Here is a 20,081-nt window from a genome sequence, read left to right on the forward strand (position 1 = left end):
AATCCAAGGGTGAAGGGATGGCGCTGATGCATTCCCAAGACCAGGCTCCCCCAAGATTTAGACAGCAGTGGGCCCCCACCATTTCCATGCATATGGTGGAAGGGAGGAACCAGCTATTTACTAATTTACTAACTGAAAGTTTAGCCCTTAATTCAGTTTTGTGGCTGCAAGCAGGTCAGGTTCCCTTTCCAGGCAGTTTATCACCTTTCTGGTGAGAGTGATGAATCCACGACTTTTGTGGTGATGAAGACTGCATTTCACACTAGAGACAATAAGAGTAGGTTAGATTTTCTCCTGATCTTATTTTTGCAAAGATGCTTTCCTGGAAAGGCTCGATGGACCTTGACCTGCAGGTGACTTTCCCCCTTGCCTTTTTAAATAATTTTTTTAAAGCAATCTAAAAACAGGACTGTCATTCAGGATTATATGAAAACATGACTGACCTTTTCTTGAATGTAACAGGATAGCTCAGTCGGTACAGCATAAGACTCTTAATCTCAGGGTTGTGGGTTCAAGTCCCACACTGGGCAAAAGATTCCTGCATTGCAGGGGTTGGACTAGATGACCCTCGTGGTCCCTTCCAACTCCTATGATTCCATGATGCTATGATTCAGGAACGGTAGCTGTTCAGTGGCCAGATATATCCTGTCAAAAGAGCTGGTGGTTGTAAGGGTGCCTGATGGCACCCTCTGCTGGTTAAAACCTTGCTTAAACTATCCTCTCAAAAATTGTTTCTCTGTATACATTGATTCAGGCAAATAATCCAGTTTAATGTAGATTAAATATCTCTTTCTCATCTTTTGACAATAAAGCTTGGGCTTGCTTTGAAATTGCTGTCACTCCAGCCTGCATAGGACTTTTCAGGACAGATAAAATAAAGTCTTTATTCACACAGCACACAGTTGGTTAGAGCATGGTGCTGATAACACCAAGGTTACAAGTTCAATCCCCGTATGGGACAGCTGCATATTCCTGCATCACAGGGGGTTGGGCTAGATGATCCTCAGGGTCCCTTCTGACTCTATGATTCTATGTCTATGGAATTTGCGCCCACAGGAGGTAGTGATGGTCACCAGCTTGGATGGCTTTAAAACAGAGGATTAGATAAAAACTCATGGAGGAGAAAGCAGTTGACGGCTACTAGGGACGCGGGTGGCTCTGTGGTCCAAACCACAAAGCCTAGGGCTTGCTGATCAGAAGGTCGGCGGTTCGAATCCCCGCGACAGGGTGAGCTCCCGTTCCTCGGTCCCTGCTCCTGCCAACCTAGCAGTTCAAAAGCACGTCAAAGTGCAAGTAGATAAATCGGTACCACCCTGGCGGGAAGGTAAACGGCATTTCTGTGCGCTGCTCTGGTTTCTCCAGAAGTGGCTTAGTCATGCTGGCCACATGAACCGGAAGCTGTACGCTGGCTCCCTCGGCCAATAAAGCGAGATGAGAGTTGCAACCCCAGAGTCGTCCGCGACTGGACCTAACAGTCAGGGGTCTTTACCTTTACCTTTTAGCCAGGATGGCTATGTTCTCCCTCCACTGTTGGAAGCAGTGATGCTTCTGAATACCAGTTGATGGTATTCCAAGAGGGGGAATTTGTCCTGTTTGGGGACTTTCCATTCATGCATCTGGTTGGCCATTGTGAGAAGAGGAATTGTTCTCTCTGGCTTGCTTCTGTAGGGAGATTTGAGGACCCGAGCCCTGAAGAAGAGCAGAATTTAGTTCTGCAAGTGGATTAAATCTTCCAGATGCCCCAGTGGGAATCCCACAAACTCAGCGGGGGGTGGGAGGAGAGGCTTCCCTCCCTTACCTTCACAAATGGAAGTCAGAAGCATTGCGATGGGACTGGATGGGACAATAAATAGGAGGGAGAGAGAGCCATGCAATGCTGGGGAGGAGAGATTATTCCCCTTGCTCCTTGCTCCAGAATAGCTTCCTCATTTAATACCTGGCCACTGCACCACTGCTGTCACCAACTGGGCTGGCAGCTTCAAGAGGTTTATCTTGATGCACAGCAAGCCCCTGATTATGCATTTCCAGGGAGCTCGAGACCAGGGTCCTAATCCCCACTTGGCCCTGGAGTCCTTGGGGGCCAGCCACTGCCATCCCTCAGCCTAGCCTACCTTACAGGGTTGTTGTGCAGATGAAATGAGGAGAAGCCACCTTTAACTCCTTGGAGGAAAAGGTGGGATATGAATGCAGTGAATAAAACAAAGTCTAGCTGACTTAGGGGAGAATATGCATCTGTGCTGCAACAGCAGCAGGGTGGGGAATATCAGGCCAGGGAGCAAAATGCCCCTAGAGCTCTCCACCTGGCCCTCCAAATTTTCCCAAGCCACACCCCCTCTTTGCAGGCCTTGCCCCTCACCAGCCTCACGTCACACTTTCCGCAAGTGCTTTTGCCTGGCTGGAATTTGCCCTTGACTTCTGAGGGTTCCCCTTGCTTGCCTGGAAGGATGAGGGGGTAACAGCGTGTCTAGAAACTGGCTTATGGCACAAAGGTAACATAGACATCAGTTGCTCCGCCCACTTTTGCCTCTGGTCCCACCCACAACCGCCATGCGGCCCCCCCAGAAGGTTGCCTACTACGGAATGTGGCCCTTGGGTCCACAAGGCTTTCCCATCCCTGTGCTAGAGGCAGGGCCAGATTTAGGTTTGATGAGGCCCTAAGCTACTGAAGGTAATGGGGTCCTTTATATGTCCACCTGTCCTTTGTCAACAACAAATTGGCACTTTTTTGTGTTGAATATATGCTATGTGGTAATTTATGGATCTAATAGGTATCTAAAGCCATTTGCACATAACAAAATATGTATTTTATCAAAGTAATTGTTGAACTGAAATTGTATTTTATTTGTTTTCTACCTTATATTTTGGAAATGTACATCCAGGTGTGTTTTTTTTCCCCTTTAATTTTTTTTGGGGGCCCCAAGAGAGTGGGGCCCTAAGCTATAGTTTGTTTAGCTTATACATAAATCCAGCACTGGCTAGAGGGAGGGTTTTGTTTTTATTTTTCAAAAAGGAGAATTGCGGGAAGTCATGTGGTGTCGCCGGGAGGGGAGAGACTATTCAGAATCCTTCCCCCCTTCCATCCACCCACCTGGTCTGGTTTCATCTTCCTGCCTGTCTGCTCTCTGCCATCAGAACAGCACACTTCTGTGTATTTATAGATGGCAAGGCGCCCATCCCTGGACGAGGGGAGCTAGGGAACTTTGAAGCGGTGAGATGTGAAGCGATGAAAGGGGAGCCGCATTAAAAGAGCCTCCCAGTGAAGCAGTGTCAAAACAGGATCCCTGGCACACAGTAGAAATTACCTGCAAGTCTGCCATTATCTCCAGTGAACCTTTGAAGCTCTTGACATTGACTGAGCTTCAAAGTAACCCTATCCTTGCAAGAAGACCACCTCTTCCAAATCACAATCCGGCCGCTCCTTTCGCTGTGACTTTGTTTGTGCCTCAGCCAACCCAACAACCTCACCTAGACTTTGTGGAAATGACCGAAAAAGAGCCTGCTCAGGCACAGGACTTTAAACATTTCCGGACTTGTGGCACATCGTCTGGATGAGACCCCAGTAACAACGACAACATAAATGCTTCTAAACTGAGTACTTCCAATGCCTTATTTGGGTCACAGATGACTCCCTGTTAACGGCAGGCGGCGGTCTTGAAACATTTGTACTTGAATTGTTGAAAAGTTGCTGATCTCAGATTCTTGCTCTGTTTTTGCAGACTGGCCGGATTGAACCAAACTACCCCAAAGTGTGCGGCCATCAGGGGAACGTGCTCGACATCAAGTGGAACCCTTTTATTGAAAACGTCATTGCATCCTGCTCTGAAGACACCTCTGTAAGTAGAAAGCAGCAGAATGTGCTGCCTGTTTCAGGGGAAGGGGGTTCAAAAGGATTATTGGGGACCCTTCAGACTGGTAGAACTTCTGCAGGCGTTTTCTGCAACACGTAATCGATGCAACAAGAGTGTTTTAGTGGTGGGCTTATACTGGACAGCCCATACGTTCCGCAGCATTGCTGTGTGCAGAGGGGCACTCATGTGCAGCACCACGACAAAAGCTGGACATTAGAACGTCAGAAGAGGCTGCAGGATAAGACCAGAGGCCCATCCAGTCCAGCCTCCTGTTCTCACAGCACCCTGTTCCCAATGGGAAACCCACAAGCAGGACCTGAGCATAAGGGTACCCTGCCCCGCTGTGGTTTCCAGCAACTGGTATTCATATACCACATGCAGAGGAGGAGCCAACCTGGCCAGAAGCCACTGATAGTCCTCTCTGCCATGAATTTGTCTTATTCTCTTTTAAAGCCATCTAGGTTGGTGGCCATCACCACCACCTATGGGACCGAGTTCCATAGTTGTTTGTTGTTGGTGGTGGTTGGTTGCTTATTGAATTTATATACCGCCCTATATACCGGAGGTCTCAGGGCGGTTCACAGAACAAAATCAAAATAGAAAACCACAAAATATGTAATCAAAATAAAAACAACAACCCAGTAACCACCACTTACTTTTACCTGTCCTGAATCTTCCCACATTCAGCTTCATAGGATGTCCACAAGTTCTAGTGTTATGAAAGAGGGAAGACAACTTTCTCTATTTATTTTCTTCAGGCTAAGCATAATTTTTATAAATCTCTATTGCCTTTTCCTTGCCTTTTCTCTTAACTTGAAAGTCCCAAAGGTTGCACCCTTTAACAAGCTACAGCTCCCAGAATTCCTTGGGTGTTTAAAGGGGTATCACGGTGCGTTAAATGTACGGTGTGGGGGCTTGCCTACATTTCCTCTTCTCCCACTGCTTTCCCCCAGTGAAAACGGCTCTTTAGTGCTCATTCGGAACAAATGGCAATTCGGGTTTCCCCCAGATTGCCATTTCTTCTGATCTATTGCTAAAGAGGGAGTTTTCCCTTGGAAGGGAGTGGCCAATGACACCTCTTTTTTTAAAGAAAGGCAGTGCTAGGAAAGGATAGACTATTTCTACATTGACATATAGCTCTCACCACCAACTTTGCCTTTCAGAAGTCCCCCCCCCCGCCACCCCAAATTCTCACCCCAAGCTCTAAGCGAGGTTTCTGTGGGGGCAGCTCATCCCATTCCATCCCTCCCTCTCTGCCTGCCTGCCTTCCTATCTGAGCTGCCTCTGCAGTTCTGGAGTCTGCTCTCGACCTTCTCAAGGTCACCTGCATCCCTGCAGCAGAGAGAAGAAGGTGGGGCTCAGAGCAAGTGGCTGGCGCAGCAGGCAAGCTGGAGTGTCTTGTGCCAAAGCAGGTTTTCAGTGCTTGAGAGCGAGAGGGAAAGAGGAGGAGGCAGAGGCTAGCAGCCAGCCCAGTCTGCAATACAAGGGGGCTCCAGGGTACATTGCTATGGCAGGGACAACCCTCCCTGCCCCACACTCTCTCAGTGGGGTGGATGCATGCCAGGATGAGGTCAGCAGAGCCTTCTGTCTGTGCACAGAAAACTTGCATCCTGGAGGGGTGGAGCCATCAAGGGAATATTTACATGAAGGAGTCAAAGAAGATGCTGTTGGGGTGAAGGACCCGGGGGATTGTCTTCCCTATACAGTTCTCCTGAGGGGCCGATAAGCTGGATTTTAGAGAGGGGGAGCATTTCTCTAAAAAGCCATTGCCAGCTCTGATCTCCAGTTTGAGATGTGTGGCCGATACATCTGAAAATGCCTCTTTATCCCACCAGCCTTTGACAGATAAAAGTACAGTGGTACCTCGGGTTAAGTACTTAATTCGTTCCGGAGGTCCATTCTTAACCTGAAACTGTTCTTCACCTGAAGCACCACTTTAGCTAATGGGGCCTCCTGCTGCTGCCGCGCCGCCGGAGCACAATTTCTGTTCTCATCCTGAAGCAAAGTTCTTAACCTGAAGCACTATTTCTGGGTTAGCAGAGTCTGTAACCTGAAGTGTATGTAACCCGAGGTACCACTGTATCTTGTTTTGTGTGACCCACCTCTCTGACTGAGTCTATCCTGTTCTCTTTTGGTTGGAGCAGTTTTACTTTTTTTGCTTGCTTTTAGAAGTGATTCCCTTGCTTTGATAACTGCCTATGATATTGTTGTCACTCACCCGGGACCTTCTATCCACTTGTGCTGTGTTAAGTTTTGTGGGCCGTGTTTTGTGGAACTCCCTTCCGCATGGGGCCACTCTTTGCCTTGTTACCAGCCAGACGCATCTTTCTTGTCCTGTATCTGAGAATCAGAGGTATACTACTTCTGAATGTTGAGGCTTCATCTGCCTCCGTTATGTTTGTCGGACATAGAGGCACTTGCAAAAAGGGCCATAGCACTGACAGATGTTGAAGACTGCTTCACATTTTCATGCAAATCTTCAGCCGCTGTCTGGGGTTCTGACTCTCCCTCCCTCTCGTTTCATGATGAATGCATCTCCGTCAGCAGAAAGTGCTTTTTATAGCCTGGTGGCTGCTGCAGTTGGGAAGCCATACAGCTGCAAGGAAGCGCATCCCCTCCACAGTAGCAGCTCCCACTTCTCCTCCAAAGACCTCAGGGACCGCAGATCTTGGCATGTTGTATATGTGTCAGGCATACAAAAATATGGACCCACGTACCTACGGGACTGCCTCTCCTGGCATGCCCCGCGGAGGACCTTAAGGTCCACAAATGACAACACTTTGGAGGTCCCAAGTCGCAAGGTGGTTAGATTGGTCTCAACTAGGGCCAGGGCCTTTTCAGTACTGGCCCCGACTTGGTGGAACGCTCTGTCACAAGAGACTAGGGCCCTGTGGGACTTGACATCTTTCCGCAGGGCCTGCAAAACAGAGCTCTTCCACCTGGCCTTTGCTTTGGACTCAGTCTGACCCTTATGCTTTCCCTCCCCTTGCGGTTTTGATCCATGGGCTACTTTTAAAATGAGGCTGCATTTTAACCTGTATTTTAAATTGTGTTTTTTTCCCCTATTATGTTTTTATTGTAATTTTACTGGTGTTAGCCACCCTGAGCCCGGCTCTGGCCAGGGAGGGCTGGGTATAAATAAAAATTATTATTATTATTATTATTATTATTATTATTATTATTATTATTATTATATTAAGGAGCTCTGTCCTTAATCTGCAAGTTGACAACAACTCCATTCAGCTTCATACCGGTAACAGAAGCTGGTGTGGTGGAAACGCTAAAGAAGGGCGAATGCCAAGATTCAACAGCTTCTCCAGGTAGAGCTGACGAAGACCCCTGCCTAAAATCCTAGACAGCTGCTGCTGCCAGTGAGGGCAGACATTCCTAAGCCAGGAGGACCAATATAGGAAGGCAGCTTCCTATACTTATGTGTGTTAAGGGGACAGTGGTGGCTCAGCGACAGAGCCCCTCTCTTGCAGGCAGAAGGCCCCCAGTTGAATCTCCAATGGTATCGCCACGTAAGGCTTGCCTGAAATGTTGGAATGCCTTCTCATCAGATGTCAAGGAGATAAAGAACTACAATACTTGAATAAGCCATTTGAAGGCAGCCCTGTATCAGGAAGTTTTTAATGTTTGACGTTTTATTATGTTTTTATATGTGTTGGAAGCTGCAACACAGCCAGATGGGCTGGGTAATAATAATAATGGGACACGGGTGGCGCTGTGGGTTAAACCACAGAGCCTAGAGCTTGCTGATCAGAAGGTCAGCGGTTCGAATCCCTGCGATGGGGTGAGCTCCCGTTGCTCGGTCCCTGCTCCTGCCAACCTAGCAGTTCGAAAGCACGTCAAAGTCTAAGTAGATAAATAGGTACCGCTCTGGCGGGAAGGTAAACGGTGTTTCCGTGCGCTGCTCTGGTTCGCCAGAACGGCTTAGTCATGCTGGCCACATGACCCGGAAGCTGTACGCCGGCTCCCTCGGCCAATAAAGCGAGATGAGTGCCGCAACCCCAGAGTTGGCCACGACTGGACCTAATGGTCAGGGATCCCTTGACCTTTAATAATAATAATAATAATAATAATAATAATAATAATATAGCCACTGCCAGTCAGTGCTGACAGTGCTTAGCAGGTTCTTGGGTTCCCATGCTTCTAACAAGGCTGTGATGCTTTATGGTTTACATTTTTCATTCTTTGTTTATGTTTGTTTACTATGCTTGCCATTTTTGGTTAATAATAATAGTAATAAAGTATGGTGTGAGTGTGGCCCATGGGTCCTGAGACATTTAAAAAGCATTTTTACTGTAGCGGAATGTTTCGGGTGTGTGTGTACTGTATAATGAACCTACTTCATCCAGGCAAGCCGCTGAGTTGACAAAGACATCCTCCTCACAGCATCCTTTTGCTCTCCCTGTCCTTCAAGGTTCGGATATGGGAAATTCCAGACGGAGGACTGAAGCGCAACATGATGGAAGCGGTCCTGGAGTTGTACGGGCACAGCCGGCGTGTCGGCCTTGTTGAGTGGCACCCGACCACCAACAACATCCTGTTCAGTGCCGGCTATGACTATAAGGTGAGCTGGGCAAAGATGCCCTCGTGCATGAGAGCTAGTGTGGTGTGTAGTGGTGCATTGGTCTAGGACCTGGGAGAGCAGGGTTTGAATCCCCACTCTGCCTTGAAGCTTGCTGGGTGCCCTTGGGCCAGTCGCTGCCTCTCAGCCTAACCTACCTCACAGGGTTGTTGTTGTTGCTGGGACTAAATGAGGAGGAGAAGAACCATGGAGAAAAAGGTGGGGTATGAATGCAACAGTAAGCAAAACGTTGCAGCCAGTGAGAGAGAGTTTGGATTTGATATCCCACTTTATCACTACCCGAAGGAGTCTCAAAGCGGCTAACAATCTCCTTTCCCTTCCTCCCCCTCAACAAATACTCTGTGAGGTGAGTGGGGCTGAAAGACTTCAAAGAAGTGTGACTGGCCCAAGGTCACCCAGCAGCTGCATGTGGAGGAGCAGGGAAGCGAACCCGATTCACCAGATTACGAGTCCACCGCTCTTAACCACTACACCACACTGGCTCTCTCCCCAGTGGTGGGAAGGCTGACCTTTGTTTTGCGTTCCTGTCCTTGTTAGGTTCTCATCTGGAACCTGGACATCGGTGAGCCTGTGAAGATGATTGACTGCCACACCGACGTCATTCTCTGCATGTCCTTCAACACAGACGGGAGTTTGCTGGCCACCACTTGCAAAGACAAGAAGCTCCGCGTCATTGAGCCGCGCTCCGGCAAAGTCCTCCAGGCAAGGAGCTTCTTATAAGGGTCAAAAGAGAGAGGCGTTGGCAGAGAGCCATCATCCAACGTCCTGACTGTTGTTGTTTTTTAAATCAGCCGCAGAAGGGGGTGCGCGTGCCCAGTTTTTATCAGGACAACAACTCTGGCAGGAGGGGGTGCAGGATGTAGCGATGGCAGTCAGGTGCTGTTGCGGTTGCTCGAGAGTAACCAGGCAGGACTCTGACCTGTCTTTTACAGGCTTTATTTTGGTGCAAACTATTTACAGTGAAGAGCGTCGTAAGTTCATGTCTGGCTCAATCGCTAGCAGAATCTGGGAGTGGTCGGTCCTTGTACCTCCCCCAACATACCAGTCGCGTGACCCCCAGCCTTCTCCGCCCCTCCCTGCGCTGAAACCTACTGCGCAGAATAGGCACTGGCAAAGGGGTACTTCCTTCCTCTCTGGTTTACCCAAGCTCGGTGTTGAGGCTCTCCCAAGCATCCCCTGGTTCCTGCACCTCCTCTCAACTGGAGGTGGGGCTTTCCTCCTCGCCGGAGGAGGAACTGCTTCGCAAGATTTTCGGAGGCTCCCTGTAACACAACTGCCCTTCTATCTCTCGCCTCTGAGCCGACGGCAGTTCCCAGACAGACACCAGCCTGGATTACATTAAAAGAGAATTAGGCAGATTCAAAGAGGATCAGGCTGTCCATGCCTACTGCTAGCCACAATGGCTTTGCTCTGCCTCTGCGGTCAGAAGCGGCATGACTCGGAACACAATTGCTGGGAGGTTGCTTTGGTGCTGAGGCCCTGACTGCAGACTGGCTTTGTACTGGGACGTCTGGTTGGCCGCAGCTGGACATCTAGATGGGTTACTGGTCTGATCCAGCCATCCAGACTCTTCTTATGCTTTTATGTTATTTGTTTGCATTTATTTATTTATTTCATAAAATTTATGCACCACTTGATGGCAAAAAAAGAACCTTCAAAGTAGAGCAGTTTACAAAACAGAAAGAGCAATAAAAATATCAACAAGAGGAATCAGCAACAATTTAAGACCTTTGAAAAGTTAAACCAACAATGAAACTAGAAACAGATTAAAACTTCCATCAGCTTTCCTATTTTTCCAGTCTGAATGCCCCACCAAAACAACAGTTATGCCTGCAGTGTGGATAGCAGCTTTTGGGGGGGCAATTTAGATTAAAGAAAATGCATAGGGGTGTAAGAAACTGCTCAGAAACAGAGGGGCTCCCCTGAGCAGCTTTTAGGTTGTTGTTTTTTAAGCTAATAAATTACAGATTACAATTAATTCATGTCCTGTATGTTTTGCAACCTCCACCTAAATTGCAACATCGTTGGTGTAAAAATTGCCTCCCCTCCTACGGCAGGACAAGCAAGTTGGTCCCTGTCCTTGTTGGATACGTTTTTGTTAGTAAGAATGCACAGCTCCTTCTTCCGACAATTAAGTTTCCAAAAGCAATCTTTTTATAAGCATGTGCCTATCTCCTAAGAAAGCAGCCTTTTCCAAAAAAAAATTTAAAAACTTATTGATCTCTTGGTTAGAATATTTCCCACCCCCACCCCCCAAATGTCAACGTGCAAATTTTGACTGCAGATAAGCACAATTTCAACAGAGGGAACAGAAAGAATTCACTGTCTGCCATGTTTTTACGTCTAGCTTTAATCTTTTATTAATCACAAGTTGCATTGGATGAAATGAAAAGTGAGGCTTTTGAGTGGCGTATTTGAAAGAATGGTAAGCCAGCCTTTCCCAACCTGGTGCCCTCCTGATGTTTTGGACTACAACTCCCATAAGCCCCAACTGTCTCAGCTGGAATGGATGGGGATTGTGGTCTGAAACATCTGGAGCACAGCAGGGAAAGCTGCCTTAATCAATTGCCTACAGAAGTCTAGTGTCCAGATCAAAGGAAGTCATAGTACCACTCTAATCTGCCTTGGTCAGACCAAGCCTGGAGTCCTGTGTCCAGTTCTGGGCACTACAACTTAAGACGGATATTGAAAAGATGACCAAGGGTCTGGAAACCAAGTCTTATGAGGAATGGTTGAGGTAATTGGGTGTGTTTAGCCTGGAGAAGAGAAGATGGAGAGAGGATCTCACAGCCATCTTCAAATATCTGAAGTCTTGTCACATGGCAGATGGAGCAAGCTTGCTTTCTGCTGCTCCAGAGGGCAGGACCCCAACCAATGAATTCAAATTACAGAAAAGGAGATTCCTACATCAGGAAGAACTTTCTGACTTTAAGTGCCATTCAACAGTAGAATGGACTCCCACAGAAGGTGGTGGGCTCTCATTCACTGGAAGTTTTTAAGCTGCAGTTGGATGGTCATCTGTCAGGGATTCGTGATCTGTGATTCCTGTATTGAAGGGGGTTGAACTAGACTTTTGGACTAGACTTCCAAGCCTGCAATTCTATGATTGATTTGAAGAGGGGAGCTGGAGGCTGCCAGGAGTGTAGCTGCCTGGCTGGGTAAATCTTGGTTGTCTTTCCAGGAGGCGAATTGTAAGAACCATCGCGTGAACCGGGTTGTCTTTTTAGGAAACATGAAGCGGCTTCTAACGACTGGAGTCTCGCGGTGGAACACGAGGCAGATTGCCCTCTGGGATCAGGTCAGGCCATGATATTTATTTACTTATTCTGGAGGGTGGTAATGCAAGAACAGGCCTTTTCAGTGGTGGTTCCCTGTTTGCAGAATGCTCTTCTCAGGGAGGCTCGCCTGGCACCCTCATTATATATCTTTCGCTGCCAGGCAAAAACTTTCCTCTATAAGCAGGCCTTTGGCCTTTAACTATCCCCTTTTTGATATCAGAGGAATGTTTTTGGTTTTAATATATCTGTGTGGGGGTTTTTGTTTTGTTTTGTTTCGGTTGTAAATCACTTTGTAATTTGCCATGGGCAAGATAAAGCAACTAACAAATATAATAAATATAGTTTAAAAAATATTATTTTTCAGTCATCCCTTTTTGGGACCAAGCCCTGAGAGAAGAAACCTTTATTTATTTATATCCCAACTTTCCTCCAAGGTTCTCAAGGTGGCATACATATTTCTCCTCCTCATTTTATTCTCACAACAACCCTGGGAGGTAGGTTAGGCTGAGAGGCAATGACTGGCTCAAAGTTGTAGTCGAAAAGCATATTGAGGGCACCAGATTAGGGAAGGCTGGCCACAGCTTTTTTAAAAGACACCTTTCTTCACATTTGTAATAACATTCCTAGTGTCAAGGTTATAAATGCAGCAGGTTAGAAAGCTATTTTTATTTTTTTAAAAAACCAACAAGTATATCTTTGATTTCTGCAGGAAGATCTCGCCATGCCCTTAATAGAGGAGGAGATTGACGGGCTGTCTGGACTCCTCTTCCCTTTCTACGATGCTGATACCCACATGCTGTACCTGGCTGGCAAGGTGAGTAGGCACAAAATGCTTATGGCATGGGAGAGTGGGCTTTGGCTACAGAATCCCAAAGTTTCTGTATCTTGCCATTAGGTACACACTATGAACCAACGTATATCCGGAGTCACGTCATAGTCACTCCCTTGGACTAAAATAATTAACAAACCATTTCCCTCAAACTAGTTTTTTTAAAAGGCGTTCATCAGTTCATCTAGAATGCTTAGCCAAAGCAATTTGTGTTGCTGTAGATTTAAATCTACAGTCAAACCTCGGCTCCTGAACGCCTCCATTTTGGAACGCTTCAGCTACCAAACGCCGAAAACCCGGAAGTAAATGCTCTGTTTTTGAACATTTTTCAGAAGCCCAACGTCCAATGTGGCTTCTGTTTGAGTGCAGGGAGCTCCTGCAACCAATCAGAAGCCGCGCCTTGGTTGTCAAACATTTCGGAAGCCAAACGGACTTCCAGAACGGATTATGTTCAACAACCGAGGTTTGACTGTATAAAGAGAAGATTGAGAGGCAATTTGGCAGCCAACTTCAAATATCTGAAGAGTTGTCAGATATTATAATTATTATTACTACTACTATTTTACTAATATTAAGATGGAGCAAGATTGTTTGCTGCTGCTCCGGAGGGTAGGACCTGAACTGATGGGAGTCAAATGGCAAGATAGGAGATTGTAACTCAACATTAGGAAGCATTTTCTGATGGTAAGAGCTGTTTGACAGTAGAATGGACTCCCTTGGAAGATGGTGGATTCTCCTTCGCTGGTGGTTTCTAAAGAGATTCTTTAGTTGTGATTCTTGCATTGCGGGGGTTGAACGAGATGACCATAGGGGTCCCTTCCAACTGTACACTTTTTATTCTAAATTTTGGTTTTTTAGGACTGAGATCCTGAGCATGCATACTCAGAAACAGGTTTTAATGAAATTAATATGCCTTGTTTCCATTCAGATGTATGAAGGACTCATGCTCCATTTCCCGGCAGACCTAAAACCAGCCTTCTTCTTTCAGTAGATGTAGCTGAATCTGGGCTGACTGGAAATGGATCCATCCCAATTTGAGCACTGTGGAGATTATAGAATGTTAATTGGGGCTCCAGCTAAGCCATTGTCCTTCAACCTTCAATCCTTCTGCTAGGAAATGGGGATAAAGGCAGAATACCTCACAGGATTGTTGTAAGCAAAAACAAGACAGCACCCAGAATCATAGAATGGTAGAATTAGAAGGGACCCTGAGGTTCATCTAGTCCAATCCCCTGACAGATGGCCATCCATGCTTTTAAGGCTGGGCCAAGTCAGAGTTCCTATGACAACCACCCCAACCTGGGGCCCTCCAGATGTTTTGTACTACAACTCCCCACAGCGCCTACTGGCACCACTATGTTAAACTGAGGCTGATCGGAGTTGTAGGCCAAGAAACGTGGAAGGCACCAGGTTGGAGAAGGCTCTGCTATGACCTAAACTGTGCAGTGCTCTCTCCTCCCACACCAATATTCACAAAAGTCCCACTGATTCACACCTCTCTCTCTTTCTCTCTCCCCCTAGGGAGATGGGAATATCCGCTACTATGAAATCAGTACAGAGAAGCCATACCTCACTTACCTCATGGAATTCCGTTCTCCGGCTCCACAAAAAGGCCTTGGTAAGGGGTGCTTACCATCTGTGCTACAGACTCAAAGGGAGGCAGCGTCTTTCCTTGGACTAGTCAGTGGCTACTAGCCACAATGGCTGTGGTGTGTCTCCACAATTGGAGACAGGCTCTGAATCGGGGCATCTGGTTGGCCACTGTGAGAACCAAATATTGGACTATTTTTGTACTGTACTCTTTTTGGCACCTGTTATAAACATTCCTTTTAGACAAGCCTGCCCAGAAGCTTAGGAAGCTGAGGCAACTCTGATCTGTCTCAGTATTTTTACTTTCGGATTTTTAAAAAGTAGGGTTGTACCTTTTTCTTGATTTTTTCTTTTTGTAAACCACTTTGAGGTGGGTTTTTTTACAACCAAGCGGCTTGTGAATTTTTATGAAATAAATCAATGGGACATCGCCCTGATCCATCAAGGCTCTTCTGGTGCTCTTGTGAAACCTCCAGACCTGGAGGCAGTCTATCTGGATACCTAGGTTCTTTTTTTAAAAAAAAATCTTTATTACTTTTAAGAATTACAAGAGAAGAAAAAAGAAGAAAAAAGGCGGGGGGGGGGGAGACAAAACAGACCAGAAAAGAAAAAAGAAAAAAGAAAAAAAACAATACAATACAATACAATATATAAACAATACAAAACAACCTTAACACACTAAACTAAACTAAACAAAAGAACAACAGTTTAAAAACATATACCATACCATCATTACTCTATCTTTCATTCCCTTATTTCATCGACCTCCTCTCACCTCCCTTTTTGTATTCCACTTCTGTTACTTGTTTCAGCAATTCCTTTCCATCTTTCTCTATTTTTATCATTATGAATATCTTAACATTTTTTTAAACCTTATTTTCCATTAATACTAAAGTACTTATTTATACTTAACTCCTTATAACATTTCTGCTAAAGCCATAAAGTTTCATTCCAACAATTTTCTAACAGTCATTAATTTTACAATATTTCTATATATAAACTTTAAACTTTCCCAATCTTCTTCCACCATCTCTTCTCCCTGGTCTCGGATTCTGCCAGTCATTTCTGTCCATTCCATATAGTTCATCAACCTGGAGATCTGTCCGAGGCTCTTAAATCTTTTCCAAGTCCCTTCTGCAGTTTTTCTTCATATTCTTTGATGCTGAAAACGCTGAAGAGCAGGTCTCGGGGGGGCCCCGACCCAACCATGCCCCCATTCCCTCTCGACAGACCAGCCAACTCTCCACAGCTAGAACCAAGGTCCGTACAATATCTCAAATCATATTTCAAAGCTCCTCCAGAGCCAAAGGCCCCCACAACTCCAATCACCTCCTGACCCAGATTCAGGACCCAAAGGTCAGTAAATCCCTGCATGAAAGAGTCTATCCAACCTTCCTTCTCCGGTCCAAGCAGGGCTCCAATCTTCAAATTCTGACTTTTTCTATATTCATTCATAAAAGGCCTCCACTTATAGTCCTTGATATGCCTCTGTAAGGCTGAGGCTCCCACTTGTATTACTTTAGGTTCAACAACAACAACTTTCTCCTTCGTCTTCTCCCCAGTTTGTCCTGTCAAAGTAGGTTCCTGTGTCAAATCCTGAACAATTTCTGTATTGATGGTCACTTTTTGTCCCAAATTAATCACTTTTTGTCCCAAGTTCTCAAGTTTAGCAGTCATAACATCCCTCTTCTTGTGGAGCTGTTCCAGCGAATAGCTTATCTTACATAATACAGTCACTAAGGCTCCTTCTGTCAACATTTTTAAAATCCAAGGTCAGTCTCTGATTCTCACAATTCTTATCTTGCAGCTGGAGAAACCCCAGCTTCCCTCTTGTAACAGTTTCAAAAGCTCCCTCTAGAGGGAAACAGTCTCCACTTGTATCAATCCTTTCAAACACAATTTAAACTATAAAGTTAGTTTCAATTTTCAGTTACTTTTCCTCCTTATTAAACGCAGAAGGGGACAATGGAAACAATATAATTCTCTTATTTAGCCATCTGTCAACATACTTTCTGTTCAGTCAATGAACTCTCCCAAGACGTCAATCTTACTGGCAGCCCATTTCCAGGTTCAGAGCAGTGGTAATTTGATTTTTCACTCTCTCCTGCAGGCTCGCTAGGTCCAAAATTTCCCCCCTCTACTCCTGCTTCCAAGGGGGGTTTAATAGTTTTAACCGATGGATATTTAATCCTTTACAAAAAACTTTCCAAGGCTTTAACTTGCAACGTCTTTGCTTCAGTCTATTTACAAAAGAGGAAGGCGGACTTCCTGTTTAGAACCTTCCCGCTTCGATGCCAAATTAATAAATTTAGAGATCCAATTTTCCGTTCTACTCACGGGTAGTTGTTTAAAGTCAAATTGTCCACAGGAAAAAGTCAGCGCTCTCTGGCAACAGCGATGCGACTTCACTCCGTGAAAGAAGCAGTCAATTCGAAGCACCGCGCCGCTCACCCCACTTCGCTCCGGATCCCCAAATCAGGGTTTCCCCGCGAGTAGGGGAGGCGCAAAAGGTGCCAGCTGAATCCCAGCCGAATTCTCCTGCCTGTGATTTCAGTGGGTCTCCGCCTTCGCTGTGGCGGTCAGACCCTGATTTCCACGGAGCAAATTCCTCCCGATCGGAGGAACTCCGCCATTGCCTGGAGGCGCCAACCCGGAAGTCCTGGATACCTAGGTTCTTAGGGTCATTTGGCCACTGTGCGAACAGGATGCTGGACTTGATGGGCTACTGGCCTGATCCAGAAGCTTCTTCTTATGTTATTTCATCTGCTCTGCCCTCTTTCCCCCAGCATAGTCACAGACTCCCACACCTCCTCTATCTACTCTGCCCCTTTCTTCAGCCTCATCCTGCAGGTCTGCTGCCTCCCTGACGCTCTCCCCAGGCCTTGCCCTCCCTGCCTTTCCAACATCTTGGCCTGCTCAGCACCAGACTTCCTTCCCTCACCCCAAATAAAGTTCTGGCAGCCCTTGGTTCCAGTGCAAGGTGTTCCCCTCAGGCCAAACCGAATCCCCGTGACAGGGTGAGCTCCCATTGCTCAGTCCCTGCTCCTGCCCACCTAGCAGTTCGAAAGCACGTCAAAGTGCAAGTAGATAAATAGGTACCGCTCCGGCAGGAAGGTAAACGGTGTTTCTGTGCGCTGCTCTGGTTCGCCAGAAGCGGCTTAGTCATGCTGGCCACATGACCCGGAAGCTGTACGCCGGCTCCCTCGGCCAATAAAGCGAGATGAGCACCGCAACCCCAGAGTCGGTCACGACTGGACCTAATGGTCAGGGGTCCCTTTACCTTTACCTTTATAGGACAACAAGCATCACTACTTCCTAATCCTTGTGTTTGTAGGAGTGATGCCAAAGCATGGCCTGGATGTCTCTGCCTGCGAGGTGTTCCGGTTCTATAAGCTCATCACGTTAAAAGGGTTGATTGAGCCCATCTCCATGATCGTGCCAAGGAGGGTGAGTAATCTGGCCCTCACAGGAAGCAGGTTTCTCTCTAAAGCTGCCTACATGCCATACACAGTAATTCACCACACACACCCCCAGAACCCTGGGAACTGCAGTTTGTGAAGAATGCTGGGAACTATAGCATGGCACGGGGGGAAACTATAGTTCCCAGGATTCTTTGAGGGGAGCCATGTGCTTTAAATGTGTGGTGGGACTAAGGCTTTGAACCCTGGGTCCAGTTCACACAACTGTGGTTGCTTCCAGATGACCTGTTTACTGAGCATCATCCTGATTTGCTTGCGGGGCTGCTATAAGACATCAAGCAAGAGTTACATAGCTCCCATTTTGCAGGGCGTTTCCTTGCCACTTCCCAATTTTACTGCACAACAACACCAAATCAGCACTTGACGGTACAACCTGAAATTTCTTAGGCTGTTAAATTCCACCTCAAACTGTGGCAGCCTTGAAGCTCCCTTGGCTGATGTGCTGCCTCCAGGTGGCCTTGGCAGGTGAAAAGGAGCCATGTGGGGTTTGCCAAACTCTGACCACCCTGCTCAGAGATTGGCAAAGGCATGGGGGCATGGGGGTTGCTGCTATAGGGTCCCAGCTTGGAGAAGCCTGCTCTGCCTCAAACGATGGAACTTTTTTCCGCAGGAGGCAGTGAGGCAGGAGACAACCGTGGGTGCCCAGGGTTGTGGGTGCCATGCAACGTGCATGGCCCTGGCACCCAAATTTGTGGGTGCCCAGCTCCTTCATGGGGAATTTTGTGGGTGCTCAGGCAACCCAGGGCCCCTTATGCTCAGTTGCATTTCACTATGTTTTGGTGTTGTAAAGGAAGGTTGCGATTCTGTCCCATTATTTCCACACAAATCCCCGCAGGTCCGTTCCCCTCACTCTTAGTCATTTTTCTCCACGCTCCGCAAGCCCAAATGCCTTCTATTAAGCCTCTCCTGCCTTGATTGCCTCTCCTTTCAGACTGCAAACACACCGAGCTCCCTGCTGCATGGGTTCTTTTTCTGCAGCAGCATGGAGCCAGATCTTCGGGGCAACAGGGATGTGCTTGAGAATGCTCTAACGCAGCCTTCATCCCAAACTGCCATCCGACAAATGGGGTTAACCTGCTCTGTTGCAATGCTCATAGCTTCGCTTGGCTCAGAGAATGAGCCAAAAGTTTGTGCTGCTCCTGAGATAAATATCTGCTCCTCGTTTTTAGGATGGGGGTAGTATGTTGAGTAGCTTAATTATTGCCATAGCATCAAAAATCATTTTGATTTTTGGGGGGGAGGGCAAAATGGAACTTAGTGGCTCGCAGACGGGGTTAATATTATAAAGCAGTAGTTACCGAAGTTGCCCCCCTCGGGGGGGGGCAATGAGGCCCCAAGAGGCAAGGGTGCAGAAGGGGGGCACTGGAAGTGGGCCCCTCCAAACACATTGATTGCTTATTTACGGTTGACAGGGCTAGAACCTGGAACAAAAAAACTTCCTTGTTTTGTATGTAAGGTTTTACTGCTCCTATCACTTTTAAATTGGGGTGGGGGACTGATGATGAGTTGATAATAATAATAATAATAATAATAATAATAATAATAATAATAATAATACCCTGCCCATCTGGCTGGGTTTCCCCAGCCACTTTGGGCAGCTTACGATTATGGAACCAAGAGGGTGGGTGCCCAAAATGGTTCGGGAACCACTGTTAAACACTGTTAAATGATTGTTTGCAACTGGGTTATTGCCGGTGTGTGTGTTACTTATTGAATTTTTCTTGGGAAAGATAAATCTAGATTATATTGGGGGGGGGATACAGGTTGGTATGCTGATGCCAACAGCATTATGTGTTTGCTGCCTGCCTGGGGGCACCCGTCCCAGAACACCACCACTGCTCTGGAAGTCCTTTACTAATTATTTCAAATATGCTGTTTCTCTTTCTTCTGCATTCTAGTCGGAAACATACCAGGAAGATATTTACCCAATGACTCCGGGAACAGAGCCTGCTCTCACACCTGATGAATGGCTGAGTGGAACGAACCGGGGTAAATGAACTAGCTCTGCAATTTTGTGATGTGCAACCTGGTGGAAAATCAAACACCACCTAGGTTTTAAAAAGAAAAACAACTTTTAAAGTGGCCAGAAATTTGACTTCAAGCAAAACATGGCTAACACTGCTTGAAATCCCTAATATTTCCAAATATTGAAGTCTGGGCATTTACCATTTCAACATCTGGAAATGGTGAAGACTGATCTGTGACTAAGTGGTGCTCTTTTGTTTCTCTCCCCAGTGAAATCAACTGAAATGCTGGACCTGTCCCATCTCCCTGCCATATTAAAATATAGAATGAGGAATGTGATTGTTAAAGCAATTGAGAATCTAACTGAAGAGCCAGTCTGTTCAAAGCCTTATAGAGCTAGACAGATCTCTGTAGGACCCATTTTGTCACCTGGGCACACCTGAAGTTGAAACTGCAGTGCCAATTTCAGACCAGCAGTCCTGGTGGCACTAAAGCTCAACA

The 20,081-nt window shown here is 46.6% G+C and overlaps 2 protein-coding genes across 2 annotated transcripts in view; both read left to right on the forward strand.

The window, feature by feature from the left end:
- The window catches only part of MAP2K5 (mitogen-activated protein kinase kinase 5), a 933,658-nt gene that overhangs the window by 479,083 nt on the left and 434,494 nt on the right, over positions 1 to 20,081 (forward strand). The window lies entirely within an intron of this gene.
- Positions 1 to 20,081, forward strand: part of CORO2B (coronin 2B) — a 78,453-nt gene that overhangs the window by 52,971 nt on the left and 5,401 nt on the right. The window contains exons 3-10 of the mRNA XM_083586771.1: positions 3,717 to 3,833; positions 8,272 to 8,421; positions 8,977 to 9,141; positions 11,621 to 11,737; positions 12,427 to 12,531; positions 14,068 to 14,164; positions 17,471 to 17,583; positions 19,514 to 19,604. Coding sequence (XP_083442897.1) covers positions 3,717 to 3,833; positions 8,272 to 8,421; positions 8,977 to 9,141; positions 11,621 to 11,737; positions 12,427 to 12,531; positions 14,068 to 14,164; positions 17,471 to 17,583; positions 19,514 to 19,604 — 955 coding nt within the window. The remainder of the gene's footprint in view (positions 1 to 3,716; positions 3,834 to 8,271; positions 8,422 to 8,976; positions 9,142 to 11,620; positions 11,738 to 12,426; positions 12,532 to 14,067; positions 14,165 to 17,470; positions 17,584 to 19,513; positions 19,605 to 20,081) is intronic.

Source organism: Podarcis filfolensis (assembly GCF_964270895.1).
Source record: "Podarcis filfolensis genome assembly, chromosome: 14".
NCBI classification, from domain to species: domain Eukaryota; kingdom Metazoa; phylum Chordata; class Lepidosauria; order Squamata; family Lacertidae; genus Podarcis; species Podarcis filfolensis.